The sequence below is a fragment of the Chanos chanos genome, chromosome 2, assembly GCF_902362185.1.
Source record: "Chanos chanos chromosome 2, fChaCha1.1, whole genome shotgun sequence".
Taxonomy (NCBI): Eukaryota; Metazoa; Chordata; class Actinopteri; order Gonorynchiformes; family Chanidae; genus Chanos; species Chanos chanos.
The window spans coordinates 55,547,130-55,568,616 of NC_044496.1; the positions used below are offsets into that span (position 1 = coordinate 55,547,130).

The 21,487-nt window shown below is 43.6% G+C and overlaps 1 protein-coding gene across 1 annotated transcript in view; it reads left to right on the plus strand.

Annotated features, from left to right (window-relative positions):
- The window catches only part of fat2 (FAT atypical cadherin 2), a 36,259-nt gene extending 19,097 nt beyond the window's left edge, over positions 1-17,162 (plus strand). Inside the window, exons 13-23 of the mRNA XM_030766262.1 lie at positions 551-940; positions 4,274-4,485; positions 5,154-5,291; positions 5,573-5,716; positions 6,837-7,034; positions 7,261-8,062; positions 8,708-8,862; positions 13,002-13,467; positions 14,558-14,711; positions 15,400-15,929; positions 16,687-17,162. Coding sequence (XP_030622122.1) covers positions 551-940; positions 4,274-4,485; positions 5,154-5,291; positions 5,573-5,716; positions 6,837-7,034; positions 7,261-8,062; positions 8,708-8,862; positions 13,002-13,467; positions 14,558-14,711; positions 15,400-15,929; positions 16,687-17,162 — 3,665 coding nt within the window. The remainder of the gene's footprint in view (positions 1-550; positions 941-4,273; positions 4,486-5,153; positions 5,292-5,572; positions 5,717-6,836; positions 7,035-7,260; positions 8,063-8,707; positions 8,863-13,001; positions 13,468-14,557; positions 14,712-15,399; positions 15,930-16,686) is intronic.
- Positions 17,163-21,487: the final 4,325 nt, after the last annotated feature.

The following is a 21,487-nucleotide window of genomic DNA, read 5'->3' on the forward strand; positions in this document are numbered from 1 at the left end:
ATAGGTGCTATGTTAACACTCAGAGTGGCTGAAGCACAATAATGGGAAGAGAACTTTGACTGGTTGACCCTCCCAGAACATAGCCAGCTGTGTTTCTGGCGACACCTGACTCAGCCAGTGGAATCACTTGGATTGAAACTGGCCTCCCATGTGACTGTATACTGTGTAATTACTTACCAAAAAAAACTCTTAAGTGCCCCAGTTCACTCTTTCTAGAAGAAAAAAAAAGAGAACTGTGACATTAATAATCCTTTCGTCTTGTAAGTCTTCAAAGTATAATCCTGGATTTCATGCTCTACCAGGAATACCACCCTCTGTGACAGTTTAACAGGAAGAAACCTATTCCTCTCAAGAGATCTTCTTATTATAGCTGAGGGGAATTTTCCCCTTGCCATAGAGACTTAGTCCTTCTCACAGGGGGTCTAAAGGCATGTATTCTGAAAAGCAGGTTTTGTGATAGTGTCTATTGTAAATAGCTAGGCTAATAGAATAGAATTGAATTGAATCAAATTTGAATTGTCTTATGATTATACCTCCTAATTTCCTACAGGTATAAACTCAGAGGTGAGATATTCCCTCCAAGGCATGGACAGTGGCTTCTTCTCCTTGGACGAGACCTCCGGGATCCTGAGACTGGAGAGATCTCTGGCCGACGAGGACCAGTCGACCTTTGACCTGAAGGTTAAAGCCACGGATCGCGGCCTACCCCGCCATTTGTCTTCCGTAGCCACGGTTACCGTCCATGTGGTCGACCTTAGTGACTATCAGCCGGTGTTTCACAGCTCTGAATACGCCGCGCAGATCCCCGAGTCCACGCCCGTCGGTACGGAAGTGCTCAGCGTATCAGCTTCCACCAGGGAAGGCACTGGAAACGAACCTGTGGTCTACTCTATTGTCTCTGGCAATGAGGATGGAAAGTTCCTCATCAATCCAGTCACAGGTAAGGCTCCAAAATCAATGTTTACTTGTATGAGATGTGGCTGATCATGGTTATTAGTTAAATGAGCTGTCACGCTGACAAACGTGTGCATTTGTCCTATCTATCATCGCTCATTAGCATTGTTTTTGTTTTTGTCTGGAGAGCTGTTTGGAATGATCACGGTTTGTTATTTAATTTGAATGAGGGCTGAGTACAAACAGCCAGGTGCTGCTTTATATATGAGACGTGTGATCAAAATACAATGTTTCCATTCCGGTAGCGTTTTCCAATTTTTTTAGAGTTGGGTATACAAATTGAAGCTGCACTTAAATGTACCTTTTCTCTAGGTTAGCCAATATGTAGTAGTCTTGCTGTGGCTGCTAATACAAGAATATAGTTCATTCTTTCAAATTTATATTCCGATGATATCTTTTAATGTGATGTAATTAAAACCAACATTGTGTAGAGACATTCACGGTACAGCAGTTTGCTTCACGACAACCAACCGTTGTTACTGGACTGCTTGTTAAAGCGGACGCGGCACATTTACCACCAATTAGTCTCTAACTAATTACTACTTGTAACTAAAGTGTAATTATTTCAGCGTGAATCTAACTCAAACAATGAAATATGTGTAAAGGTTGCTACATACAATTAGGAATAAAAAAGTGAAGACGGCCATAGATACTGCCCTTAAAAATCTCTGAGGTAAAGCTAAACTGTGAAACAAGCTCTGTGCATACAATTCAACTGAAGTATAACAGTAGAATGACTGTTCTGTTCAACATACTAGAAAAGAAAAAGTACAGGTTTCTACTGAAGAATTCAGGCTGTTTGAGGGACAGCGTAATCTTTATGAAGTGTGTCATAGCTGAAGAAAAGGGGGGGAAAAAAAAGGAAATATGAAAAAAGAGTAATGAAAATATTATGAAAAGACTCTGAAAAGTTGAGCTCAGTGATCCTTTCTCTTTTTCTCTCCAGCTTCTTAATCCCAGAGCCCAGAACAAGCGTCCTCTTATGACTGAGTAACAGTTGAGTTTTCAGTTGCCTGTACTGACATGTCTTGTAAACCACCGAGGCTTCTGTTCGCTCTTTTTGTTTCCTGGTGCTGTTTATCCCAGCTGAGAGCTTTTCCACGTCCTCATATCACCAGTTCTCAGAAATCCCCTGCAGAGGGGACTCTCATATTGGATTGATTCAATCTTTTTTTTTTTCTTTTTTTTATTATTATTTGTCAAACAATTCATAACTGTCCAGTCGACCAGGATTTTCTCTTCTTTTCTTTTTTTCTTTCTTTCTTTTTTTTTTTAATCAATTGGTAATTTAAAAGTAATTTCATCCCAAAAAAAAAAAAAAAAATGCTGTCAGTCCATTACATAGTTAGTCCAGACCCCTCTGCCAAACATAAAAAACAGCGACAAAATTCAGTTTTGTATCTCCTTGAACAGAGTGAGTTTGAGATGGGTTTTTTTTCCATGTGTGATGTTAAAGATACTTCTCCTCACAACATAAAAGAGACCAAGAAACAGTGCTAAGTTCAAATTGTTCCAAGCTGTTTTGCAGTATTAAGACCATTTTTCAGGTGAAGTGTACCTTTAACTGCGATGAACTGATACTCACTTCGAATTCATTTTAATAGGCAAGTAGATTAATATATCACCATGGAATCTCCTTAATCCAGTGTTCATATCATCCAGTAGATGTCACAATTTTACATTCAAGCCTTATTATAACCTATAATGAGACACTACTCATCGATCTTGACAGGTTTTTTTTTCTTTTCTTTTCTTTTCTTTTCTTTTCTTTTTTCCTTTCTTTTGTAAAGCGCGCGAGATTTCTCCTTGTCTGCTCTGTGACATTGACAAACAATCACTGTCCTAGCACTGACCTCTTTTTTTCCCCACCGGTCATCTTCTTTGAGTCGTGCTGTTCACTCTAGTGTGGAAACAAGCCCTGTGCTCTGACACAGGAGCAAATCCGCTTTTTCTTTCTGACAGAGCACAGACAGAGGACGGATAAGGCACGCTGTTAATAATAAGGCACGAGAGCTCTGGGAAAAGCCATTAGGTGACAAAACAGAGCCCTTGATCTTTAAAATCAATAAAAAGGCAATAGTGCAGGGAGCCACTCAGCGCGTGTTGTAACCTGGCTGTTTATGAGGGGTAGGAATGCGGTCGGTTGTGTTTGTTTTGTGCCGTCTTGTCATATTTTAATGAAGTGTGCAAACAGACTGGTAGGGAGCCAGGTACCACTCAAAACCACCAACCCCCCCCCCCCCCCCCCCCCCCCCCACACACACACACACACACAACCCACACCCCACACACACACACACACAAACACGTTTTTTTGTGTGAACTCAATGCCGCTTGCCTGAAGCACTCCCGAAAAATACAACAAACAAACAAGCAAACAAACTATCAGAAATTCCTTTTGCGCCTATCAGCGGGAGTGGACTCTCAAAAAAATCCTTAAGGACAAATCATTTTAGATGATCTAGTTTTACACACTTTTTGTTTTTTAATTTGTAGGGGTTTTTGTTTTTAGTATTTTTGACTCTAAAACGCAATTTGTTTCTGAGGAAATAGCAATCCTCATCTCCTGTGAAATGTTATGATTTGAAAGTGCCTTATTAAGACACACACACACACACACACACACACACAGACACACACACACACACACACACACACAAAAAGGATCTTAATAAAGGGACCTAAAATAAATTACTTCATTAAAGTACAAATGCTGTAGAAAAAAATTACTGAAGTAAAAAAAAAAAAAAGACTGCATTTAACACTTCAGTGTCCTCCTGTCCTTGTTAGGGACTGATTAGAGTTGCAAACAGTAACTGGAGCTCTCCTTAACTCTCCTATGTCTGGATTTGTTTAATGGAACATGAAGAAAGATGGTTTGGAGTGGAAAACCTGAGGGAGCAACACATAAACCTTGATGTCGACATTATTGTATATTTGCATGTTAGCTTATCACACAAACGTATATAATGATTCTTTAATTTGGATCATTGTCAAAGCCTGGCGCTTGTCATTGCCATCATGAAAACAAGCTAAACAAGTTCTGCCAAAGTACTGGTGGCCCTTCTTTTAATTGCCGTGTATGTTTGTGGTTGGTTTTCTCCTCCGATAACGTTTTTTTGGAACAAATGAGTGTAATTATTCAGGAGCTGGTTCACCTTGTGCAGGGCTGATGAATTGATTTATGGCTTTTGTTTTCAAACGCACACAAACAGCATTCTTTTTTTTTTTTTCCTCCAGGCCACATCCTGAACGCTATAGAACATACCAGTCACGTCTGGATTTAAAACAATTGCTTTTGGGGTTTTTTGTGACGCAGGTGTGCTGTCTGTGAACGCTTCTTTGGACTTTGAGCTCAGTCGGGAGTATTACCTGTCAGTGGAAGGGTCCAGAGGCAAGGCGTCTCTCAGTGACGTTGCCATGGTGATTATCAACATCACCGACATCAACGATAACCCGCCGGTCTTCAGCCGCGGTGACTACAGTGCTGAGGTCGGGGAGGACGTCTCGCCCGGGGACGTGGTGATGCAGGTATTCCTGACAGCCGGGATCACCTGTCACTGGACGGCCGACGATAACGCTATCAGATGAGCTCAGTGCCGCTCTGAGCCGTAATATGGCCTTTTAACAGAAATTCAGACACATGGAATTCATATTTGAGCAGAACTGTCGCACCCAATTAGTTGTTACTCACACCACTGTGTTTCCTACTGGTATTTACTCATCTATTACCTAGTCCCAGTGCTAACCGTGGATCAAGTTCATCCTTTGTTTCTTTGCTTGTATATTTGAGCAGGAAGCATCATGGAGCGAATATTTCTGAGACTGATCTTAACACTAAGACTAATACGTGAAGACGGGAATTAAATTGTTCCATAGCGAGAGATCTTTAGATAAACTGAGCTTTTTGCTTTCCTCGTGAACAGAGTTATCACAGAGCTCTAAAAAAAAAAAAAAAAAAAATCTCGTAATTCAGTCAAAAATCCCAGGGCTATTTTCCAAAGGCATTTATAGTTTTCTGCTCTGTTGTCAGAGTCAGTGTGGCAGTGTGTATTAGAATCCTGAATCAGACGTTGTAACATGAGTTGTGTGAGCGTGTGCGTTAACCTACAGAGCAGTTTCATGTCCAGTCTTACAGTCTAAAACATTGTGAGGTCTTTTCTCACGTCTGCCGTCCTGTATGTGTGTCTCTGCCTAAGGTGCTGGCCGATGACCTCGACGGAGGATTAAACAGTCTCATCCATTACTCCATTGTGAGTGGGGACCCTCAGCAACAGTTTAGTATCGATCCTCGCAGCGGCCAGATCCGAGTCAGATCCATGTTGGATCGGGAAGAGGTGAGATTTGTCTGGAGTTGTACCTAAGATCACATTCCTGCTCTGTTTCCTACCGCGCAGCAGAGCAAGTTCTGTAGCAAGTTCTTACTTGATTTAACAGTTTTTGCTCAATCTGTGAAGTTCTAACTGGACGTGTTTCAGACAAAAACCTTTTCAATAGGTATTCTGTCCCGTGAAGGTCTGATTCACATGATTTACATTCTTGCCGCTTCATGGCTGTAAACTCTTACGAGAGTAGAGATTTTAGAGCAAAAAATCCTAACGCACTCTCCCTCTTTCAGATACCACACTACTCTTTGACTGTCCAAGCTACGGATGGGGGGGATCCCCCTTTGTCAACCGCCGTGCAAGTAACCGTGACCGTTTCCGACGTCAACGATAACCCACCCGTTTTCTCGCAGATCAACCACAGTCTGGTTCTACAGGTAGGACAACTCCTCTGTATGCGAATGTGTCACATGTACAGAGCATCTTTCACGCCCGTTTCTTTTATGCGCTGGAACGATCTCGGAGGGAACCAGGACCGGCTGTGTCTAACGTTATCTACGGACCTGCGCCTCTCTTTGGCTTTTTTCCTACTGTCGTATTTGGATTGGCTGTTTACCCCTTTCTGGTGGCGGCCTGATTCATCTCCTCTAATTATATGTCCAACTCTGCTGACTTGGAAATGTTTCTTTCACACACCATTTGCCTCCTCCCAAGGTATCGAAGCCTTCAGTGCACCGGGGTTATTTGGCATGACGGAGGTGGTCAGTAACAATTAGGCTTATACCTGCCAAACTGAGCACTCCGTTTTCAATTACCCATTCCAGTTGTGTCATCTTGAATAGAACAATCCCGCAGCAAGGTGTTCTTGTCAGGGCAAATTGTAGTGCATGGGTTGATAAATGTAGACACAGTGATATGAATCCGTCTCCATCAGTTCTTTCTTTGTGCATTTTTGTTTTTCCTTTGTTTAGTTGGGTTTTTTTTTTTGTTTTGTTTTGTTTTTGTATTCATTTCAAAAAGTGAGCATGGGAATTGGTGTCTTTCTTCAGCCTCAATTCCTCTGATTTGTGCAGAAGAATTTGGAGTTAAAACAACAACAACAACAACAACAAAACAAAAACAAAAACGAAAACACTCTTGAGTCACAGTATGGAAGACATTGTAACCAGACCTGAGTCAAACACAATTAACAGGATAACTAGATGAAGACTCTGCAATGCATTCATGTGAGGTTTGTCTTGATATTAATCCAGCACAGTCAGTCCAGTCCAGAATTTTAGTTAGTGTAGTCAAAAATGGCTTAATCATGTAAGAGTATGGGGACAGTGTTAATTCGCTCAACTGCTTCAAATACTCATCATACCCAGATCGGATAACAATGCATAGACCGAAACAAAATCTCTATGGTAACTGGTTCCATAGACAAACAGTGTTAGAGAGTTAAAGCAAAGAACAAGCAAATTTTTCATACTGGTGAGGGTCACAGAAGTGTTGAGAAGTTTGAATGCACATTCACAGTCATTGTGGGTTTGTTCATTTTGTTTGGCCGTTTGACAGGAAGGGGAGGCGGTGGGAAGTGGCGTCCTACAACTGGTGGTGACTGACAGAGACACACCTCGCAATGGTCCCCCTTTCTCCTTTCACATCGCCTCTGGGAACGAAGACCGAAGTTTCCACGTTGACCAAGGTGGTCTGCTCTCTGTCGCTTCACCATTGAAAAAGAGAAAGAAGTCCCAGTACACTCTGAAAGTCCAGGTAAAGGTTCCAGTCCTCAAATGAAACACCACAGTGTGTTTTTCCTCTAAACGTATACACGACATGTCATGCTGTGTTGGTTTTTATGAGTGCTAATGTTCCAGTATATATTCTAGAACTGAACCGGAATCTTCTGTTTCTGTTGAACAATGAGCTTTGGATACAATGCATAAGAAGTTTCTACTGTTTTTAATTCAATGGTATGTCGGTCTGGGTGTCTCAACAGGTTACTGACAGCGGCCACCCCCCACGCTCATCCATATGTGTGGTTAAGATCAACGTCACAGAGCAAAGCAAGTATCCTCCTACCGTCGCCCCTCTGGAGGTCTTCATAACCACCACGGGACAGATCTTGTCCCAACGAGTCATCGGTAAGCTCCACGCCTCAGACCAGGACCTCCATGACGTTCTGTCCTACACCCTTGTGTCTGAGTTGCCCGTCGGAGGCTTTTTCTCCGTCGATTCGGCGGACGGGAAGTTAGTGGCGGAGGAGAGCCTGGAGCCCGGCCTGTACTCTCTGAACGTCAGCGTGTCCGACGGGAAGTTCACCGTCACGACCGGGGTGAAAGTTCACGTGTGGGCTGCAGACCGGCTGGCTCTGGATCATGGGTTCACCATAAAGCTCGACGGCCTGTCGGCGGAGGAGTTCGTGGGCGATCACTGGAGGAGTCTCCAGCGCAGCCTGAGCTCGGAGCTTGGCTTCCCCAGGCAGGAGCTGCGCATCGCCAGCCTGCAACAGGACTCTGCCTCCCCTGCCCTGGAGGTGCTGCTCGTGCGGAGGCTTCAGGACGGCTCTGCGGAGTCCGTTCCCAGTCAGCGCCTGGCCAAAGCCATCTCGAACACGGAGCAAAGCCTGGGTCTAAACGTTCAGAGGATTCTTTACGATGGATGCGTGGGAACGGAATGCCCACCCCTGGGATGCAGAAACTCTGTACTCATGGATCATGAAAGGGTTAACCACTTTGCCACGGCGCGAACCAACTTCATCACTCCTCAGCACAAGTGGGAAAGCGCTTGCTCTTGCAATGGTGAGCCTGTGTTCACGAGTACATAGTTATGCATTCCTCAGAGGATTAGCGAGTTCAAAAGCCAAGCGACTGACAGATGCACATTTTCGCTCCGTGATTGACCGTATCAGATTTTTCCCTGTTTTTATCACATTTAAAAACATCCCTGAAAATACGAGGAATGTCTAGAGTGCAAAAGCACGATTCACATCTTGGATTCGCGGTTTTCAGTTTTGGCTAGAATTTGACATTTCGTCCCTTTATCGTACTATGCGTCTCGTAGTGTGAAAAAATGAGTGATTGACTCCACATATGAGAGGAGAAGCATGAACAGGCCTCTGCCAGCCTTAATGGACTGACTGTGGGTAATTGAGCATTGCAAAGTTAGAGAAAAGGGAAGGAGAGAGAGGGAGACAGAGAAGGAAAAAAGAAAAGAAAAGAAAAGAAAAGAAAAGAAAAGAAAAGAAAAGAAAAGAAAAGAAAAGAAAAGAAAAGAAAAACGACACAAAGAATATTCAGAGACAGGGTGAACGTTTATTGTGCATTTCCAATGTTTGTGTCATCTGTAGATTTTAAAGGACAATGTTTAAAGTAATGCTCTATCAAATCAGTCTCATCACCAAGCAGCTGATCTTTCTATGTGTTTGTAATTGCTTTTTATTTCAGAATCAGCCATAAGATTCGATGAGGATGATTACCTGAAATACCTGTACAGGATGGATGAGGAAATGCAGAGATTCCATCTGTCCTTACGGTTCAAAACGTACCAGGCGGAGGCCCACATCATGACCACCAGTCCCTCAGACTGGGGATCCCTTCAGGTAACAGCAACAACAATAACAACAACAACAACAATAAAAACAAAAGCAATAGTAATAATAATAATAATAATATTTACAGAGGTCTTTATAGCAAGTAAAGTAGATACAAGGTATGAGCAACAAAGTAGAAAAAAACAACAGAAACAGAAAAAATATTATTAACAAGAATTAACAGTGTACAAGTAGAACTAACCTACATGAGACATGCTAGATGACAGGGAAAGACGGGAACTTTTTTTTATTTTTTTTTCCCATGTTATAATAAGATGTGTTTTTTTCCAACTATGAATCACCAGAATATGCAGCCAGTTGGATTTAATAAATAAATAAATACAGGTATTCTTATGTCCAAAGTCTGGACTCCAGTCTCAGTCCAGGAATGAACAGAAGTCTTGTTATTTTTGTGTGGAACATTCCAGAGGGGATAAATGTACCATTCCCACTCTTTCGGCATATCAGGTCAAACGGGGGCAAGCCAGTCGGTCGGCCAATGTTATGACTGACTCTGCTCTGTCTCTCCCTCTCTCTCTCGCTCTCTCTCTCTCTCTCTGTCCCTCAATCTTTCTCTCTCTCTTTCCTTCTCTCTCTCTTCCTGTCTCTCTGTATCTGTAAGCAGAGTTATCTTGCAGGCTCCCTTCATGTTTAAAGCTTTTGAGATTGTGAGCATGGAAAAAAGGAATATATATATATATATATATATATATATATATATATATATATATTTACATATATATGTATTTGTTATCGCATGTTATGAGAAAAATGAGGAACTTGCGGAGAACTGCTCGCCTGAAACTGTGAAAACTAGTTTGAAGTCACATGACGTTCTCCCCACGGCATTCCTCATTGTTGAATCACAATAGAATATTCGGTTTAAGTGGCTGGAAACATCAAAGGTGAAGTGTCCACTTTTCTTTTTTTTTTTCCTTTACCTCATCCCCTGGGTTTTGCATCTTGGCACTCCATAGCCCATTTCGTTCTTAGAAAATGACATCAAAAGGAATTGTTAAACGTGGTCATCTAAGAAGTCTCCTGTACTTCACAGGAGTTTTGACAAGATGTATAGCACAATTTATCTGTTTCTTCAGAGAGACGACACATCAATGCACCTTCACAAATTCTTATCAACTATTAAATCTCGTCAACATTCCGAGTTAACAGGAACAAGAAGCACATTCGTTTGGAAACACACCCCCCCCCCACCTGATATCGGAATGAGCACAGATAAGTTCCCCCGCTAATTCACTATTTATATATTCAAAGATTATAAGTAATTACCTTTTAAATGGAAATTGGATCTGTTTGAGTGAAACCTCACCCGACAAGACAATGAGCAAGGAAAAGGTGACTTGTCGTTTACGGACGTGTACTGTTCATGAATACTGACAGCTCCTATCTGATGTTATTAAGAGAAACAAGATCCCTCACCTGATACAAAGAGTGGAACAGATAGTATTTAACGCTGGACGTGACTTAGTTTTATGTTGAGAATTGCATTTGTGTTAAGCTGAATTGAATTCATGTCAGGTGCATCTCTCACTGGAGCGTTTGAAGTGCAAGCTCTCTCTCTCTCTTTCTCTCTCTCTCTCTCTCTCTCTCTGTCTCTCTGTCTCACTCACACACACACACACACACACACACTCACACACACACACACACACACACACACACATTCGCTTTCATTTTTTTACTTTAACAAGCCATGTTTATGACATTGAAATGTAAATAGTGAATTAACAAGGATAACAAAGTGGGTGTTCCTCCGGTTGGGCAAAGCCGTTACATACCGGACTACCAACCTGCAGAACTCCTCCCTCTCGCCCAGTAAGAGGGAAAGGTTTTCCTTTTTCGTATTGAAGAGATATTCAGGGTGATGCTGTATATTTTATTTATTTATCTTTTTATTTTTTTCACGAAATATTCCCGCTGAATTTGTTCCTGTGTTTTACACTGAATCAGGAAATGCTGCTCTGTCTCCGCTGTTCCCTGATCACAGTGAGGGTGCAGCCTGTGGTCTCTGTGCAGACAGGTTCGCCTGTGTCTGCTCATCTCTAATGCCGGGCTGCGTTCGCCCACCTCTGAGGCCGGGCTGTGTTCACCCACCTCTGAGGCCGGGCTGTGTTCGCCCACCTCTGAGGCCGGGCTGTGTTCGCCCACCTCTGAGGCCGGGCTGTGTTCGCCCACCTCTGAGGCCGGGCTGTGTTCGCCCACCTCTGAGGCCGGGCTGTGTTCGCCCAGTCCGTACCTCCTCAATGTTCTTCTCAGTTTTGGATCAGTCACCATGGATAGATTACCACAGTGTTCTGTCTGTTTAGGGCCCAATGAGTTTAAAAGTTTGTTGAGGGATTTTGTCAGTTCTGTCAGGTATTTCAAAAATATATTTTTTGTTTTTGTTCATTTTTTAATTTGGATGGGTTTATATATCCTCTCTCCCTTCCTCTTCTCTTTCTCTCTCTCCCTCTCTCTTTGTCTCTATCTGTAGTAATACGTTGTCAGCTAAAAGCTGAACATCCGGTGATGAGTCCTCTAGTTCGTCTGACTCCGAATGAAAAGCGTCGAGATGTTTGAAGAAGTAGGCATCGTTGTAGTAGTGTCAACAGTAGTCACTGTGGCAGTCGTCGCAGTAGCAGCGGTGATTGACCTTGTGGTTTTCTTTAATAATGTAATGACCTCAGTTACCTCCTCAGATGAGTGATTTTTGAGAAACACCACTCCAGCCCAGGTGTACTTACAGTAAAGTTTTTGATCGCAAATTATGGGTTACAGGTTTGTGGCCCCGCTGTAGTTTGTATACAGTCAATCTGAGGGTACGGTATAAAGTAGATTCTCTCATGGATCCCTGCAAAACATCAAAGGTAAAATCGTCGAAAAAGGTGAGGAGGTAGGAATGTTCCAGTCGGAGCAATCTTTTGACTTCTGGCTTCATGTTCTCCAGCTGAGAAATCCTGCTTTTAACGTACACCTGTCATAGAACACATGATCTAAACTTTAATGCAGGCTTTGGAGAAAGAAGCAGCTTTCTCATCTGTAAAAATTTCGTAGGACCTATGGGGAACAAAACCCACGATTGCGCTACTACGGTCTCCATCTCAACAAGACCCCCTGGGGAGACACCAACCCAGCGTGCGCGCGAGCGCAGTTTTGCGACTCTCGCCGCGCGTATCGAGGGGGGGGGCTGGAGCCGACGCTGCGAAGCCGAATCAAACGCGAACGCGGGTTTTCCAATGAAAGCAAACAAGCCCAAAAAAAAAAAAAAGCCATGAGTTGGATACTGATAAATCAAGAGTATGGAGCTCGGTGCTCCTCTCCCACTCCTGGTCTCTCTGAAGATTCTGCCGCAGCAATTAAGTGGCCCGCGCGGAGAAGATCATTATTAATAATGAATGCCCTCAACATCAGTGTAATGCTTGCAAACGTAAAACATACACACAAGCGATGTTTATTTAATGAGGAGAGAAAGGGTGCCGATACATGCAGGGGAAAAAACATGTGGATGTAGGCCTATATGAAAAGATAAGACTGATTTCATTATTTATCTGTGAGAATGCTGAGAGGGCAGAATGACTGCCTGCATGCAGATTCCCCCTCGTGTGAACATGACCTTGCGTCTCTAAGCTACGCCGCAGTTGAAAGAGCTTCTTCCCTCGGCCTCCCCGGAGCTCTGTCTTTCTCAACTACCTTCAACACTGAAAAGCTCCTCTCATCTTCCTCAGAGCTGGAGAAAGAGAGAGAGGGAGCGAGAGAGAGAGAGAGAGAGAGAAAGAGAGAGAGAGAGGCAGAGAGAGAGAGGGAGAGAGAGAGAGAGAGAGATGAGTCTTTTCACACACACGAGAGAGAGAGGGAGAGAGATGAGTCTTTTCACACACACACACACACACACACACACACACACACATTTGACACTAACACACTAGTTGCACTCCTGTCCCTGCGTTTAGCGTTGTTGAATACCACGTCTCTGCTCAAGTCAGCCGTGCTTGTTTAAACAAACAAGATAAAAGCAAAAAAATTGAATTGCAGATTAAACTGTGCCAAAACTAAAGGTCAAAGCCATCACAAAACGCTAGAATTCGTCCTGTCATTGATGCATCTCTGATCCGTTTTTATTTTTTTTTTATTTTTCCCGTCTCTCTCTCTAGCTCAGTGACGGGCAGCTGCAGTTCAGATACCGCTGCGGAAACGCGCTGCCCGGCAGCCTGTGGGTGCGCGGCCTCCCCGTGGCAGATGGCCGGTGGCATCACGCGTCCCTGGAGGTGAACGGAACGTCTCTGCGCCTGACCGTAGACCGCACCCAGTCCAACTCCGTCACGCTGTCTGAGCCCTGTAAGCTAACCCGGTCCCGCGGCTCCCTGCTCTTCTCCGGGCCGGCCTCCAGCTCCAGCCCGGGACTCTCCGCTCAGCTCAGCGCGCAGGGCTTCAAAGGCTGTCTGGACGGCCTGGAGTTCAACGGAGAGCGACTGAGGACAGAGGAGTGGGCGGCCGGGCCCGAGTCTGGGCCCCAGAGGAACCGAGTCTTGGGGAAATTCAAGTGCTGTTCCAGAGTGGACGGGTGCGCCAACAACCCCTGTGAGAACGGGGGAACGTGCGAGGAGACCAGCAACGGAGGTGAGCGAAGCACGTACACGAAAATGGATTCGAAATGTATTTAATTAAATAAATGAAATAAACGAATAAATAAATAAAGACAAATTCATGTAACTTTTACGCTTTGATCCTCACGCTCGCTTATCTTGTATCCTACTGAGTAAATTTTCTAAGACTTGTTTTAATCAGTAGTACAAAGAGAGAGAGGACTTTTCTCCGGAATAAACCAGAGCTTCCCTTTTCTTTACAAAATATTTTGAGGTTTTGAGTTCTGCTCTGTGTGCCAAGCATACTGAAGAAGATCCCAGAACAAATTGCATTGAGAAGTATCCAACAGCAGCTGGAACTGTATGATAAAGTGAGGGGGGGGGGGGGGGGGGGCTTAGTAAATTGCAAAGGAATATGGCGTATAAAGGCAAAGCCAAAATCATTCTCTGTGCTGCTGTTAGCTCTCCTAAACACGATGACAAATCCAGCGCATTTCGAGCGAACCTGAGAATGATTTGAAATGTGAGTGCCCTCAGGGTTGCTGGCCAGTCTTTGTCATTTCTTCCCCTGAGAAAAGCTTCACGATTTCCACGTCCTCGGTCTTTAGCAGCGGAACGGATTTCAGTACCGAGGTGACGCTGACTGTGTGGGGTTGTGTTGTAGAGCAGGAGAGAGCAGTGCAAAGTCTGACGATGTTCGATTGTGACGTGACATTTTCTCAAATCACAAAACAAAAAAAAAAAACCTGATGATCAAACTGTTGAGCTCTTCATGGAACTTATAAATTATGTTGCCATGGAGAGGTAAAACACGCAAACATCATCACAGACACCACAGAGCTTAAAAAATGTCACAACTAATCCATGTTAGTTTTTACCCTGTTCTTGTTTTTGTTTGTGAGCGTATCTGAACGCACGAACACTTTAATGGCTTTTGACAATGATGTGAGTAAAAAAAAAGAATCCAAAATACAAACCCTCTCAGGTGTTTAATCTATAGCCATGCCATCGTGCCATGCATGACATTGTGAATGCGATGGCTTCGTTTTATTTCTTACATTTTTTTTTTGTTTTTTGTTTTTTTTTGGAACTGAAAACCTCATTTTTGTCTGCTGCCTCTCCAGTGTTGCGGTGTAGCTGTCCGCTGCAGTTTTTTGGAGATCGTTGCGAGCAAGACAACAACCCCTGCGTCTCCCGGCCCTGCACTCATGGGAGCCTGTGTCAGCCAAAAGCTGATGGGTACATTTGTAAATGCCCTGAGCACAATGCTGGAAGCAGGTAAGAATTCACACATCACGGCTCTGTGGAGTCGCACACGGCACAGCCCGCTCTGTGGCCTTGGCGAGGACAGTGTAGAGTCAATGCAATTTGCATCAGAATTAACACTTGTGTCGAGCCTTTGCTCTCACTCTCTCTTCCTCTTTCACGTTTTCTCTCCCTCCCTCTCTCTCTCTCTCTCTCTCTCTCTCTGTCATGAGCAGGGTTTGTTTTCACAGGCGGTATGTGAAATGTAGAATTCATTTTTGAGAATTAATAGAGTAATGCATTATGGATTTCTTCCCAGTCTAACCCTGTGCCTGTCTTTCTAATTGCTTCATGCTTTGGAGAATGTTAACTTTATTACACATCTGTGATAGATAGATAGATAGATAGACAGATAGATAGATAGATAGATAGATAGATAGATAGATAGATAGATAGATAGATAGAGAACGAGAGAGAGAGAGAGAGAGAGAGAGAGAGAGAGAGAGAGAGAGAGATGGAGGGACACAGAGACGGAGAGATAGAGAAACTGATTGATTCAGGAAAGTAACACGGAGTGCCATTTGCCCCAGTCTAATTTGCGAAGTAAGCAGAGTCTTCATTCAGAATATCCTGTTTGCCTCAGATATGTGTATGAATCTATGAATCTCTGAGTCTTCCATGGTGTGCTGAACATCATATTGCTTCTCTTTTATCCACTCAGGTGTGATCACTGCTTCCCAAACGCTTGCCCCAGCGATTTTAACTGTAACATGACTGAGGGAACCATCCACTGTAACCGTGTCTGGCGGTCTGTGAAGGTATCCGGTGGCATAGGCCACATCGAGATCGCCGGGATTTGCGCGGGCGCGGTCGGAATGTTGTTCCTGGTGGCGATATTTGTGCTCGTGCGCAAACGCTACGTCAAACAGAAGAAACAAACGCCGGTGTGCGTTCAAGACTCCAACGGCTACTTCCCGACCAAGGTGACCAAGAGCATGATGGACGGCGGCGAGGACACGCCCCCCATGGAGATGAGCACTCTGATTGGCTCGAGGAACGACCTAGACAGCAGCCCCTTCCGCTCGCTGAAGGACCGTGAGCAGCGCGAGCCTGGCGCCCAGGTGTGGCCACGGGCACAGAAGACTCATGGCCCTGTGGTGTGCAGCGTGGCCCCAAATCTCCCCCCTCCCCCCTCCACCAGCTCCGACAACGAGTCCATTGTGAAAAACAACTGGGAAAATGACTATGAAGGTGAGTTCTGTGAATGCTGCAATTCTCTCTGCGTTTTTTTTTTTTTTTTTGGATTCCCTACCTTCCCTCACGTTGGCTGATTTGGCTGGCTGATGTCACTTTTGATGAAAGATGAGAGTGTTTGTGGGGACAAAAACACTGGGCATGATCGAACAGGTCATAGGAGTCGTTATAAAAATGAATCACGCAGAGCTGTCTTTCTTTTTCTTTTTCATTCTCTCTGTCGCCGACAGAACAAAAAAAAAAAAACACCACTGTGATTCAATATCACGTGCACTGTGCCAAACACTGGCAGTCTGATTTCGTGACAAATCCCAGTTTATGTTTGATACAAGTCACTTACAGCGTATCATTCTCTGCATAGTAACCACACTCATCGAATAACTGGCAGGTGAACGCCTTGAACATAGCGATGAATATGTAGCACTTTTTACTAATGCAGAATTCAGAGTACACCTACTTATGTAGTGACTACATAAATACAATTATTGTAAATATATACAGCTGTAAAAGAAACTTTAGGGATATTATCTCAGCTAAAAATTTTTTAAGTACAGGACACCTGTCTGCCAAAGAGAATTCTGGGAGTCAAAATGGTACTATGGAGTGGCACTTGAATCTGGATGTCCAGCACTTGTACTAATGACCCTGGCTTTTAAGTAGATATTCAGTACTACGTTCTTAGGTACTGAGAGAGAGATGCGTTGGAGGAAGTGGGGCGTAACCATACGGTTTTGTCTGTTTCATCCTCCTCTAGTCTACCCTGCGGATCCTGACTACTTTGGGCGCCCACCCGTTCAGGAGTTCCCTCAGTTCGACATTGGGGAGGCCACGTACGCGTCCACGGAGTCCAGGCGAAACTCTCGATTCGGGGGTTTCCCTTTTCCCCTGGAACGCAACGACAGGCGAGCTCCGCTGCCCCCTTGCTACAGCAACCAGAACCTGGACGACTTTCTGGGTCCGGACGGGTTGCCCTTGCCTAGTTCCCAGTGTCCCAACGAATACACGGCCATTAGCTACTACCCGACCCAGCACGCGCGCAGCATGGACAACGTGTCGAGCGGGAACTACCACAGACTCAGCATGCGTCTGAGCGTGGCCCAGCCGTCCTACGCGGACATGTCACACGCCGGCCCCGCCCAGACGGGCCCCCCGGGCCGGGGCCCCCGCAGCTACGCCGGCTCCGACATGGTGGAGAGCGACTACGGCAGCTGCGAAGAGGTGATGTTCTAACCCGGACTTCAGATGAGTGAATATCATCAAAAGGGGTGTGGAGTTGTTTGTGTGTGTGTGTGTCTGTGTGTGTGTGTGAAGATGTCAGCCCTGACTGGCGGTGTTGGAGAAAAAGGAGAACAGCGTTGGAAGCTTGAAAAGGGAGCTGAGGGTTTGAATCTCCCTGTGTTGAACAGTATTATTCGTCATTATCGGGCCTGCACAGAGGCCCTCTCCCTCGCGCGGTTCCTCCGCCCTTTTTTAGCAAACCGAACTCGCCGTCCCAGCAAGGCATAGACAAAAAAAAAGACGGCGTAACAATCTTTCTCCTCCAGCTTTGCTCGAGAAATTGTCTCCTGACGACAGCCCAAGAGCGCTCCGCCGACTGTCCCTCAAGCGTTGTCCTCGTAATTGCTGTTTACAAACCTGTTTCTCTCTGTACAAAATTGATAATATTGTTGCATGTCGTTGTGAGCAAACCCAAAATGTGATTACCGATGACTTTTTTTTTGTTTTCCTTGGGTCTGAGACTGCAGAGTGCTCTCTCTAGTTCTCCTCGTATTACTTTTCATTCAGTTCTTTAGTTAAAGGTAACGCTTACAGTGGTGACTTTTCTGTTCATTTCGGTGAAGTAACAGAATGACTGATATTCAGGTCTTCGTCATTTTCACTCTGAAAGACACACACGTGTCGGTTTTATATTTCTGTCTCACATGACGCTTCTTCCCATATTTTGCCGTGTAAAATGTCCCAAAATGTATTCCAAATTATAAATGGAACGTTAGATTAAATACGATTTTAAAAGTAAATAGAAGCGGGCTGGTTCCCGTGGTGTGGTGCAAAAAGAAAAAGAAAAAGAGAAATCGGAAAGAAAATGTATTGTAGAGTGTAGAATAAAAGCCAAGAATGTGTTTATGCCATTGCAGATTTCAGTAAGTACTTATGTAAAGGACCCGTGTTAATGGTCCCTCAGCAGTCTATAAATGTATATATATATATATATTTTATGAGTCTTTTAATGCTTTTGCTGTTGTTGTTTAAGTAGTGTATGTTGAAAAGCGAGAGCTTGGGGAATGGTTCTTAGTAAGATGCAGTATTTTGTGAATGTGAACCCCTGCACTGTGTTTGCTTTCCTGTGGCTGCTCACTTCATGCAGTGTTTGAAGTGTTGATGATCAAAGGCAATCAATTTAGAATCAAGAAATTCAAAATGCACGCTAAAGAGAAAAATATAATATGTATAACCCACACGTATATGTCCCATAAAAAAAAAAAGAAAGAAAGAAAGAAAACTGCCAATCAACCCAGCAGCGCAAACACACACCGGAACACAAAACAGACACAACCACTGGTCCAGCAGTTTTCTGTAAATATTACCTTTCATTTCTTTTTTTTTCCTTTTAATATCGATATTAGACTTCCCATGAATGATGGCTGTTTACAATTTATTCTGGTCACGTGTCTTTCTATACCATCCTGACGATGTTTGTTCCAGCTTTCACTGCTTGTAGTGTTTCAAAGAAACCTTAAGATCCGTGTTTACGCTCAAAAAACATCACATCCAGGGATTTTTCTTCAATCGTCACAGTTATCGAATGCTAAGACTGTCGAGATTTCGCACTGTGGTGTGACGTGTAGACATGTAGGCTTTGATTTAGACCCGTGGCATCATGTGTATGTGTACATGCTTTGTGAAATTATTTATTGCATGTTTGAAACCTGACTCCATCCGATTTGACCGTTGATTGATTACTGCTTTATTGTTGTGGTTAGTGTTAAGCGTTTGGAACAAAGTGAATTGTTATAGCATTGATGTATCAGTGGCAGCTGTTTGGAAGTATGTGTGTGTGGAGGCTGTCTCTCCCTCTTTCTCTCTCTCTCTCTCTCTCTCTCTCTCTCTCGTTGAAAGTTTCCCCATTTGTTGTATGTGTAGTCAGTGTATAGTAGTCTAGTGAATTCAGTGGAATGTTTTTTTTTTTTTTTAATTTGTTGAATTTTTCAATGTCCATAAAGTCATTCCTCTGTGAGAGAATGTATTATGTTTATATTTGTTTTCGTTATTGTAAGTTACGTCATGAAAATAAATATGACCTGAATGAAAATGTATGTTTAATACGCCTCTCTGATTCAGCTGATTCACGCACTGTAGTGTCTGTTAAAAGGTCGAATAACTTTCAACAGATGTCATCTGCCACATAGTAACAAATGGACAAATGGATGGGATTTTTCAGTGACTTTGAACTTCCATTCATTCATTCATTCATTCATTTTCTAAGCTGCTTATCCTGATTAAGGGTTGCAGGGGGGTGGGGAGGTGGGGGGTGGGGGGGGATGCTGGAGCCTATCCCAGCGCTCATTGGGGCGAAAGGCGGGGGAAACACCCTGGACAGGTCACCGGTCCATTACCGTCCATTCATTTTATCTTTCTCCCCACTCTGTTGTCTATACGAGCAAAACATAACAGAAACTTTTATGAGGTTGGCTTTGATAAATGCTTTGTCCTCAATGATTTATATCCTCCTTTCAAAACGGTCTTCTACAGTTCCATAGAACTGCCATTAAGAAACTCCTCCCCTCTAGCTCAAACCGGCTGTAATAACTGTTTTTTTTATTACAGCAGGTTTGATTTCATTTACGAGTTAGCGTTATTTGTGGCTGTTTTTACTCAGCTGGAGACTCAAATGAGTGTCTGCATTTTTGAATCGTTGCTGGCATGCCTGTGAACGATGAAGGGATGAAAAAGTTACGGGGATCTTTTCTTGATCTTTTTTTTTTTTCTTGTCTTTTTTTCATGGCCGGACTGCTTGTCCGCTGCCAGAGAGTCAAGGCCATTAAGGTAATGGATGGGTATAATGGACCAAGCTTATGAATCAGAGAAGAACAAAACACAGGAGGAGAGATCTGACTCAGCTCAATTAGAAAAGAACAGAGTTCACAGAAATCACGGGGATTCAGCAATTTTTTTTTACTGTTTCCTTTTTTTTTTTTTGTATGGATTTATGCCAGCCGGAGTCTTCTGTACTAAATGAATGCATTCCTGCCCTTGGCCTGGGGGGGATTTCCCAAACTCCGTAGTTAGCATTCATCATGGAAATCTCTGTGAGATCGATGGGAAGTTAGCGTTAAAGCTAATAAAGGCTCCCTGGGCAAAACGGAACTCTGTGCCAGATCCGTCTATTCTTATCCGACGGATATTTACATATTCAATTTTTTAAGAGGTTATAATTGTTGTCTCTGTTCCTTTTTTGAAAAACAAATATGATTTTTATTTTTTGTTCTGAAAACATTCCACACTGCTGTGTAATAGTGTCTTTCAGTGGATTCTCAATAATCCTCTGCACGCTGATGCACCTCGTTTAACTAATTAAGGGTGTACTGACACGTCATCGTATCAGGTGTGACTGAAGAATGATTGTCCAGTCTGTCCCCGTATGCTGGACCTGAACGTTTCTGCTGTGTATAAGTGGCCTCATGCGCTTGAGCAGTCATAGATATCCAGCTTTTGAGGAACTGATAGCATGGAACCAGGCAGGAATGTTTAGGAGGAGATGGGAACATGTTGAGGCAGCGCACACAGGGGCTCTTTCATCATAAACCGTGTTTCACTGCACGTTGTCATTTACATCACTCTGTCACCCTGCCACTCAGCACAATGTTCCCTGTCACTCACACGACCCTGTCAAAAACCTGGCTTGTCAAAACATCTTCACATTTGTGTGAGGTGTGTGTGTGCGCTCATGCGTGTGTGTGCGTGCGCGCGTGTCTGTGTGTGTGTGTGTGTGTGTGTTTGTGCGTGTGTGTGTTTGTATTTGTGGAGGGCAATGATTGTGAGACCTGTAGATCACTAATCCCTTCCCCATATGCCTCCATGAATCAAAAACAGTTCGACATTTTAGCTCTCACGCATGTGAAATGCAAAAAACTGTCCAGTCCCACTGGAAGGCTGTGTAAAAACCCCTCACAGCACATTCTTACATCAGGTAAAAATGAGAGGCTGATACATAATAAACAATTACAGGATCAACAAGTGGGTATATGGAGCATCTGAGCAGCCCAGATCTGCATAGCAATGCACTAAAACTGTTTTTTTTATTCTTCATGAGTACAGTATTTACCAATGCAGTTTATTATATGCAGAGTCCCTGGCTAGCTGACTAACCGTCTAATATGTGTGTGGGAAAGCACACGTTTTTTATAATAATTATGCATAGAGTGATATGAATGGTTATGAATACAGCAGTGCTACAGAGAGTACTGAATGACATTAGTCACTTCTCACGCTCCGTCATTTTCATCACAATATCATTTGGTGGCTGTTGAGTTCTGACTTGAAGACAAATTCTGCAT